Source organism: Ostrinia nubilalis, chromosome 12, assembly GCF_963855985.1.
Source record: "Ostrinia nubilalis chromosome 12, ilOstNubi1.1, whole genome shotgun sequence".
Classification (NCBI taxonomy): Eukaryota; Metazoa; Arthropoda; class Insecta; order Lepidoptera; family Crambidae; genus Ostrinia; species Ostrinia nubilalis.
Window position 1 is genome coordinate 9,454,344 of NC_087099.1, and position 10,619 is coordinate 9,464,962.

General features: G+C 41.7%; 1 protein-coding gene across 1 annotated transcript; it reads left to right on the top strand.

Annotated features, from left to right (window-relative positions):
* Positions 1–6,447: 6,447 nt before the first annotated feature.
* LOC135076680 (uncharacterized) lies at positions 6,448–7,527 on the top strand. Its single transcript, XM_063971100.1, has one exon. It carries the CDS (start codon positions 6,448–6,450, stop codon positions 7,525–7,527), a length of 1,080 nt encoding a protein of 359 aa, XP_063827170.1.
* The last annotated feature ends 3,092 nt before the right edge of the window (positions 7,528–10,619 follow it).

Here is a 10,619-nt window from a genome sequence, read left to right on the forward strand (position 1 = left end):
AAAACAATGGCGAGCGCTCGTCATTTGTTACGTGTTTGTTAAATGGACGAGAACTGCCCGAGGCGCGGCATACATTACGTGGGGGAGAATAAAATTTAAAATAAAGACTCATAATTTTTAACCCTTTTGACCCGCGCGAGTGGTACACACGCTACGTCCATAAAGTACCCACGTCTGTGTTAGTGCCTCTCGAATAGATTCCATATTTCTGCGTGGAATGCCGTGTGTGAGCATTCCATGTGTGAGGTACGGAGTTGTATCGCAATTTGTAAACACACCTCTGCCGTCAAAATTCGCCGGTTGCCATGGCAACCCCCTCTGCGGTTCTGCCGTGCATTCGGAATTGTTTTGGAATTTTCGACAGAGCCTCGCTGTTTAATCTCGTATTAAAACAATAAAATAGCTCAATACGAGCCGGCGCGGCTTTTACAAAAATATTTGCCGTGTGACGAGAGACTCGCAATTGTTTTTCCAGTCAGTCCCGTGTGGATTATGTCGGTTGGCAAATGCAGCGAATATTTTTTGGCTTATTATATGAGTATTACGGGTTTACTGCATGCTTTTACAATTTATTTAGCGATATTTTGTTCAGCTTAAATTGTTTTCCGTTGTCCGATTATTTTAAATCGAAATTGAAATAAACACTCATGCTGTCCAGTTTCTGTTAAACACTCATACTGTTTCCTTGTCAAATGTTCTGTTAGCTCTACATTTGATTTCCAATGTAACAAAGGAAATATCTTCCTGAGTTGTCTATGGAAGCTTTAGAATTATTTGAGCATACTTAATTATCATGTACTTTCAGATTATTCCCATTATAAATGCTAGAATAAAGCTGTGAACAAACCCTAGTGGATCTAGCAATTGGCTTTTCTAGTGCAATTTCCTATGGCGTAGCCGCAAACGCTAAAACCTGCTGTGGTGTACCCGAACACCATGAGCTATATGAAACAAGGGACCGTAATCGCTCGTTAAGGTTCATGGGCCGTGCGACTGGGGGGTAGGGGGGCCGAAATATACCATACAGGGAAATGATAGTAATACACATCAACCAGATTGTTATTGATATGACGTCTGATATGTGCTCAAAATCCCAGCCGTTCGGCTTCGAGTGGTTAAGGTCAATACGCCAGTTCGCGTCCATTTAGAGTTAATAAGTTTGAGAGAGAATCAAGATAAATAAACAGCAGTAACTCCCAAATTTCATATACCTACCTAAATCAATGAATTTCGCATGTTTGCACTTTTTTCATATGCAAGTTAATAGTTATTTTCTACGCAATCACGGCACTACCATTATTATGTAGAAAATAATCGCATGAAGATAATTTTATATGGGTTTACTTAGTCATAGTCATCAAGGTATAAAGGTTTATTGCATTATGTTAGTACATTTGGATTACTTACATACATTCAGGCATTTACAGAAGTGGCTTTCTTTTTGGTAACGTGTCGCTATAGTTATTATCCACCGTTTTGAAGAGTAAGTCGTTTGGACCCAACCTGACTGATGGATGCGAACAGACCCATTGACCCTATATTCGGGTCGAGCGCTATCGTACAAATTAGTCTCGAGTATTGTAGAGTTGATTATGAATATTCACGTTATAGCAATTCTTGTATAGCAGTGTGGCAGAGCTTTATCAGAAAACTTATTACAAGTACAGTTGACAACACTTAACTGTTATATTTGTTGCAAGATAGACCTGGTTAAAAGTTAAACAACAAATTAAGACGCACTAGAGCATTACAAATAATCTTCTGTTGTTTGTATCTAACTTCCAGAGAGAATTAGGTATCTATTTTTACTTATTACATACTTAGTTCAACAATGTCTTCTCCATAGATGGTAAAAAAAAATCAGACTAAAAAATATTGTGTTTGCATTCGTTAAAATCCTAAAAATATGGCATAATTCCATACACAACTAAGTGACGTCATAAAAGCATGCAGGCACGACTCGTCAATAGCATGACACGAGGGTGGTCGTTAAACTTCATGAAGCATGCACCACCACCACCACATCCACCAGTAAGGTCAGCCAGACCATCCAAACCCATGCATACTATGGTATCATTTAACAGTTCTAGGATTTCTTCATTTGTCATTGAATTCCATTCACTTAGACAATGTGATTTATTTTGGAGTTAGGTAGATATACTAGTCAGTTCCAGCTTAAATAGCTCTTTCATGTTCAAAACCTGGCAAAACATATTTTCTTCTTTTACAGTGATGTAGAATAAATGTTACCAAGTGTAAAAAATACGATTTGTTTGTCTTTACTAAAGATTTCATGGTACCAAATCTTAATTCAAATTATTTCCTTTAAGACATTTTAATATCAGAAAATTGATTTTTCAGGCACTTTTGGGTCACCTATAAGAATTGCTGTAGCAACTTAAGTCAGAAACGTAGCTCACAAACGTTCGTACGAAATGAATAGGTTGTTTTCCTTGAACTGTGACTTCGATGCCATCCGAATGGCAAAGTGGAATGTATTGTATGAAATATTAAATACCAAGCTACGCCCGAGGCTTGACGTATGGTGTTTGTGGACTATGAGCCTTTAAAAAAATGCAAAAAATGTCCACTTTGTATTCTGATGACGCAACGAACATTTCTTTTTGTTCTTTGTTAGGATATTACTTTCCAAATGGCTGGAGAATTCCTTAAAGAAGCTTTTTATTGTTTCAGTAATAGCTAAATTTTCTTCGTTTACTGTAAATTGAAAAATGTTTTTCACTGTAAGTATCATCAGTGTTTTTTTTTAGTCTTCGTAGTTGACAGATCCAAGACCATTGAAGTAGATGGCAGTACTTTAAAAAGGGAATTTATGAAATAATCCTAACCTAAATTATTAGATTAAAGTTTAATAGAAATTCAATACTCACATATGTTTATTTTGCTAGACGTTTTCTATAGTTTGATCCTTATAACTTACACTCTCGGTGGGATTGGCTCAAATAGAATAAACCAATAAACTTTCTCACAAGGCTTATTCTTTGCCACATATAATTTTATATCAATCATTATGACTAGGTAGGTACTATAAAAATCCATTCACACGTGCCCGCAATAAAATAAGGTTGAATGATCCGAAGCGTTAGGTTAACGATGTAAACAAACCGAAGTTAAACAACGGAGTTTAAGAAGACTTAAGTTCCGTTAATAATTCCGAAGAAAAATATTTCGCTAAGCAACTCTGATGAGAGGCTCTTGTTGTTTGAGTAAGAGGCTGGGCCCAGCATTGTTATGATTTGCGGACTTATAATACAGTCTTTATTATTATGGACCTAGAGTCCACGATTAGGTTTTCAAGTAGTGATGTTATGAATATAATCATTTTTAATAAGATGGAGATTTGAATGAAGTATACGGACTTTATGAATATGATTTTTTCTCCGAATTGGCTTTATTTTTTACAATTCTATTACGTAAATAGCCCTCTACTCGAAAGCTCTTCGCTAAGACTTTATCAACCAGCAGGATTCTTAGTTGCATATTATGCAACTGTTGACGTCGGGTTAAGGTTTTGTGGATTACCGATAGATGTCACCGCGCGCTACATGACAGGTAGTTCACGTAATTTGGCCAATAGATGGCACCTATTAGATTAAGGCAAAATATTAGCGCGCGGTGTCCAGATTTTTTGCCCGCCCTTTATATATAACCGAGGAAAGAATAAAGTTGAATTCAGTTGACCTCAAGACGGTGTTTGATTCACTAGTTAGTAGTACCCCTAGTCAGTGTAGGAGTGAGTGATAGGAGTGATAACGGCTAGGAGTGCTCAGGGTGAGGGAATTCCACCCTCTCACTACGGGAGGGTTAAAAATGGTCCTTCGAGCCGGATGCTAGTGAGGAAGTACTAGCGTCCGAAGGAGTGGACTCCTCCTCCACGAGCAGTGGACTGCTGCTGTGGGGCACCCCAGAGGTCCGCAGGAGGACTTCAGACGGCGCTGAGCGTAGCCAGCGTACGTCAGGATCGGTGCCATCGGAGGACGGAGGAGGGTCCTCGGGCAGCCCTCAGAGGCTGCAACAGGAGTACCCCACGTTAAACTCAGAGGCCCAGAAGAGGACCTCAGACGGCGCTTGGCTTGCTGCTCGGCGCGCGTCAGGATCCAGTAACGTGGGAGGACAGAGGGGAGTTCTGCAGCCCTACCACAGAGGCTGCAGCTGGAGGAGGGAGACGGTCACATCAGAGGTCGTGAGGACCTCAGACAGCGCAACAGGTCGGCGCGTCAGGTTTGGTGACCAGAGGACGGAGGAACGCCCTCAGAGCAGCCCTCCTGCCAGAGGCAGAAGGAGGTTCGTCATCTCTACGTAGCGATTCGGCATAATTCGTGTGAAGTTGTCACTGTAAGTAAAATTTTAATTGTCAGTGTGTGTCAAGTGTCAAGTGTCAGTGCGTTTCGAATTCATTTTGACAAGCGATTTTATTTTTAAATTTAGATTTATTTTGTTTATTGCTTATTGGTTTTTAAATTTCGTAAAATGGCGAAACGCAGGGAATTTAAAACTGAAATAGAAAACGTAATGCGCTTTCAGTATGACATTTATTAACGTCTTGAGAAAAATAAAGTAAATTTCAATAAATTATCAGCAAATCAAATTTCAAAGGAATACATAGAAAATATAATAGAGTTGGTTGAACAGTTATGGGTAGACTTCGCATCAGGCCACCGGGAATTAATGCGTGGTGCAGGGTCTGATGAATTAACTGATTCCTCTTATGTGAAAGATGATTTATATGATAAAATGGAAGAAATGTATACATGGTATAAATGTGAGTTAAAAACCAGTTTACTGAAATTTACTTCGCACTTGAATCCCTGCTGTTCCCAAGATGGTGCTTCTCAAGTTGTTTTGAAACCGAGTCATCTTAATTTGCCCAAAATTGTAATACCATTTTTTACTGGCAAATATTCGGAATGGCCAACATTTTTTGATTTGTTTACTTCATTGGTGCATCATAATGATGACTTAACAAAGGTTCAAAAGTTCCATTACTTAAAAAGTTATCTCAAAGGCGAAGCGGAACAGCTTGTGAAGCACATTTCGATCGCAGAATGTAACTATGACAGATGTTGGGAATTACTGGAGGAGCGATACAATAATAAGAAGTACATATGCCAACAAACGTTGATTAGATTTTTCAATCAGAAAACCATGGTTAATGAGTCCGCACCCATACTGAAAGAACTGATTGACACCACGAATGATTGTATGTCCACTTTACTGAACATTGGTGTCAACGTGGGGAGCTGGGACGTGATTGTTGTACATATTTTGAGTCAGAAATTGGACACAGAAACCAAACGTAGTTGGGAGTTTTACGTGAATAGTCATAGCTCGGCGGATCAGCTACCAACATATTCAATGTTTCAGGAGTTTTTGACAAATAGATACCGCGCAATCGAATTTTTGGTTTCTGGATCCAACACACCTAGGAAAAACGTAACTCAAAATTCAAATAAGTTGAAAGCCCTCCATGTAAATAACCATAGTTGTGTTTTATGTAAGGAAGCACACACACTTGCATTTTGCCCGGGTTTTGCGAAAGAAACAGTTGACAAACGTAGAGATTTCGTGCAGGACAATAATATTTGTTTCAATTGCTTAGGTAGAAGTCACCCAGCTAAGTATTGTCGTATCAAAACAAGGTGTCAGATCTGCAAAAGGAAGCACCACTCACTGCTTCATTCTAATGGGAAATTTATTTCAGAAGCCAGTGAGGATAAGGAGCAAGGGTCTTCGGCAGTAGTCAGTTGTACGCTTACTGAAGAAGCAGGAGGTGCAGAAGGAATTATTACTTCGTGTTTTTCGGCGGATAAAACGGGAAAACAGGTACTATTAGCTACAGCTGTGGTAAATATTGAAGCTAATAACGGAACACGGAGAACGGTACGCGCTTTGCTCGATCAAGGATCGCAGGCGTCATTTGTGACCGAAGCGACGATACAATGTTTGGGTTTAAAGAAGTCAAAGGAGAAAAACGTTGTATCAGGTCTGGGAGGAGATAAAAAGGTCATCATCAACTCGACGGTTAACATCAACTTGCAGTCTCGGGTCAATCCTAAAATCAAGTTCAAGGTCAAGGCGTACGTGTTAAGAAAGATCACAGCTTGTCTTCCAGCGAAAAAGGTTAGTGACCTGGAAGGTTTGGATTTAACGGGAATTACCTTGGCTGATCCTGAGTACCAAACGCCCAACAAAGTGGATCTTTTGCTAGGTGCGGATGTGTACGGGCAGATTCTGCAAGAAGGATTAAGGAAGAGTGGTGGAGTGATTGCACAATCTACAGCTTTAGGCTGGATCATTTCGGGCACGGTTATGGATTCACAGCAGAAGCCAAAGAGTATAGTAGTAATGCATTCACTGATCGATGAAAATGATCTCCTTAAAAAGTTCTGAGAACTGGAAGCGGAACCTGAAATAAAAAGAGAAAAAATGTTTACAGAGGAAGAAAAAAGATGTGAGGAGATATTCACAAAGACAACTTCAAGAGACGAGGAAGGGAGATATGTAGTTCGACTTCCCTTGAAGAATGATCCTCCTTGTGTAGACAACTCCAGGGAGATATCTGAAAGGAGATTTCTTTCGTTGGAACGGAAATTCATGAAGAATGAAGCCTTGAGAGAGAAGTACTCTGAAGTGATGCAAGAATACATAGATCTGAATCACATGGAACTTGTACCTGATGATCAAGTTGACAATCCATTGGCGATATACTTACCCCATCACGCAGTCATACGAGAAAACAGGGAAACGACGAAGGTACGGGTAGTGTACGATGCCTCCTGTAAGGGTAAGAATAATATGTCTCTAAATGATAACCTTCTAGTGGGACCTACCTTACAGTCAGAGCTACGGCACTTGGTGATGCGATGGCGTACGTACCCCGTTTGTCTCACGTCTGACATAGCCAAAATGTATCGGCAAGTGAAGATCTCGGAATCAGATGTGGATTTTCAAAGGATTCTCTGGAGAGATAACCCTGAAACTAAGATAAAGCACTATAGAATGCTAAGAGTGACGTTTGGAACTGCATCTGCGCCATACTTGGCTGTCAAGACATTGCAACAAGTGGCTATTGATGAGGGTGAGAGTTATCCTATGGCAGCGGAGAGAGTATTAAGATATTTTTACATGGATGACCTATTGACGGGATGTCAAACTAAAGAAGAAGAATTCCAAATATTTAAAGAAATGAATGAATTGCTAGAAAAAGGAGGATTCGAGTTAATGAAATGGACGAGTAACTGTGATGAATTAATAGAAGAGATGAAAAGAGAAACAGGGATGAAAGATGTTCAAGAGGGATTGAAGATTAAGTCAGATGAAACAATGAAGATAGTTGGACTTACCTGGGACCGCAGTGAAGATTCTTTAAGGCGGTGGCAGTATACTCAGAAAATGCTGCAAGATTTTTGGAAAGAATGGTCTCGTGGTACTCAACAAAGTTTTATAATCGGTACAGGTGGTCATCACAGCAGCCTCAGCCACAGGTGGGCGATGTCGTATTGGTGAAGGAGGACGGATTACCGCCCTGTCGTTGGCTGTATGGTAGAGTTCATGCTGTCCATCCGGGACAGGACAATTTAGTAAGGGTAATAACGCTTAAAACAAAAAATGGGACAATTAAGCGCCCAATATCTAAGTTGTGTCTGCTTCCAATAGAGACTGATATGTAAATAGGAATAAGATAGAATAAGTACTCTAAGGTAGTTGAATAGTTTGATTTTTAAGTTAGCAGTTATCGGGTAGATACATTGTTTGTTTTGTTAGTTAAGGAAGGACAAATTGCATATTTGTCCTTGGTGGGCGATTATGTTGACGTCGGGTTAAGGTTTTGTGGATTACCGATAGATGTCACCACGCGCTACATGACAGGTAGTTCACGTAATTTGGCCAATAGATGGCACCTATTAGATTAAGGCAAAATATTAGCGCGCGGTGTCCAGATTTTTTGCCCGCCCTTTATATATAACCGAGGAAAGAATAAAGTTGAATTCAGTTGACCTCAAGACGGTGTTTGATTCACTAGTTAGTAGTACCCCTAGTCAGTGTAGGAGTGAGTGATAGGAGTGATAACGGCTAGGAGTGCTCAGGGTGAGGGAATTCCACCCTCTCACTACGGGAGGGTTAAACAGCAACTTCTCCTCTACCTACCTAATTCAGCAACTTTAGCTAAATACCAAGATTGTAGAATTAATTGTCGATTAATTATCAAAATACTTAGTATTTGTCAAGATAATAGGCACAGATTATAATATAGAGTTGAAATCAACTGTTTCGTCGTCGTCGTTTCAGTCAAATGACATCCACTGCTGGACAAAGGCCCGGCGTTTACCCGTGGTCCCACCAACATGTCCCCCTGGTGGGTCCACGGGTATTTTTTTTTACCCGTTGTCCCACCGTTCTGCACAGTGTTTGCCAGTGGGTCTACGGGTAATTTATTTTAACCATGGTCCCACCGCACTAAGTGGCAAACATTGCTTGTCACCTAGCCTAGGTATCTATAATATTATAAAAAAATCTATAATTAATATAGAAAATAATTATAGGTAGGTACGGCACTATAATATCTTTATACTATCTTCACATCACACATGTGGGTTAAAGTCACTCATATCCTTCTCGGCGTTTGATATTTCATCCCAGACATAGGTGACATGCAATGTTTGCCACTTAGTGCGGTGGGACCATGGTTAAAATAAATTACCCGTAGACCCACTGGCAAACACTGTTCAGAACGGTGGGACAACGGGTAAAAAAAATTACCCGTGGACCCACCAGGGGGACATGTTGGGGGGACCACGGGTAAACGCCGCAAAGGCCTCCCCCAAGGTTTTCCATAATTAACGGTCCTGCGTGGCGATTAGGGCAAAACCTCAAAAACCCTCCAAAATAGTAGTCCAATTAACTCTTTATTCTACAATTATCGCTGAATTACATTTAGCAATGCTGCAGATTTGTAAAACCGATTTAAAAATTAGCATTTCCGTACATCACTACCGCAGAGTAATCGGCACATTGTTGACGAAGTTGAGAACAAGTCTCGAGTGGTCGCCAGTCTCCAGGCAGCTGGCGCAGCTGCGCCTCGTCAAATCACACAGAAGAAATACACAGAGACACAGACTACTTTTGTAATAGAAGCTTTTTAATAATTCGTTATAGTTCTTGCAACTCACGAAGGCGAGTGAGCTTTACTTGTGTGTGTACGTATACATGCACATAACGATAGTGTAATTAAATGTCTATCAAAACTTTTGAAAAACGAACAGTTGCGAGTCACCACACATGTAAAGCTCACTCGCCTTCGTGAATTACAACAACTTCAAATTATGTAGTTGTCTGAAATGAAGATTTCGTTCTTCGGAGATCAAGGACTCCCAGGAGTTTTGTTTTCTGTTTATCTGTATTTCTGTTTTGTTTAGACTGCTTTTCCAGCTTCGACCATCGGTATAGACCTCAAAATCTAATAAAGGAGATGTCCAGCGATGAGAGCAGGAGGTGAAAGTAGAACAATTTCTTTTCTCAGCTTTCCAAGCAAGGAGACTTTAAAGATAAATAATATTTCAGTAGTCAGTCTAGTAGTTGAATTTCTATTAACTAGTTAAAAAAACTTTTTTATGGTAATTCTTTGTGGTTGGTTAGTAAGTTTTTAATAGTAAGTTACCTGCTTAAGGAACTGTAGGTATATGTCACCGTAAAATTGTGAATTCCGTCAGATTACAATCTGATGTAGTTAAATTACAATCTAACCTTTTTTTTTTTTTTTTACGGGGAAAAAATGCGTTGAATCGCATACCTACCCTGCGGGGACAGGGTAGGTTATGTGGGGCTCACCACGTCAGAAGGACGAGGCATACCCACTAAAAAGACCCCGGTGCTCCGTCACTCGCCATAAGTGGGAGGAGACTGTGGGTTTCCGGACAAAGCCTTCTCTACCACAGCCCCTCCCGGCGATTGCCCGCCTACATGGCGGGCCCTACAAGCCCCCCAGGACGGGGGGCGACAGGAACAGCTGGAAGCACACAGCTGTTCCCGTCCGACGGTGGTGGTGACCTGTGCAGTGCAGGCGGGGGCGCCCCCACGCCCCCGGCCCGCTGGCCATCACCGAGGAGAGGAAACTGGAGGCGATCATATTGTCGCCTCCTCTGACCCCTCCGCCGTCGCCGGAGCGAGGGCGCGTTTGGATCATCCTCGCGCTCTCGCTCCGCGGCCTCCTTCTGAGACATCACGTCTTCACAGAAGGAGGCCATTGCCATCCAGGCCTCGTTGCTGTCCAGCATAGTTTTGACTATACTGGGCAGCACAAGGTCCCGGCCCACCGCCGCGATAAGGGTATTGCGCTGCGGAGCCCACGCCGGACATACCGCAAGGGTATGGTGCGGCGTGTCCTCCGCACCGCCGCGACATGCGTGGCAGGACGGCGTCTCTTCCCTTCCAATGCGGTACAGATATGAGCCAAAGCATCCGTGCCCGGTCAACATCTGTACCAAATGAAAGGAAAGGTACCCATGCGGGCGCTCGAGCCACCTTTCTATGGTCGGCGCCAGCGCATCCAAGGTTCGGCGGCCCGACTCGGCAACGGCGAGGTGGTCTGCCCACTGCTG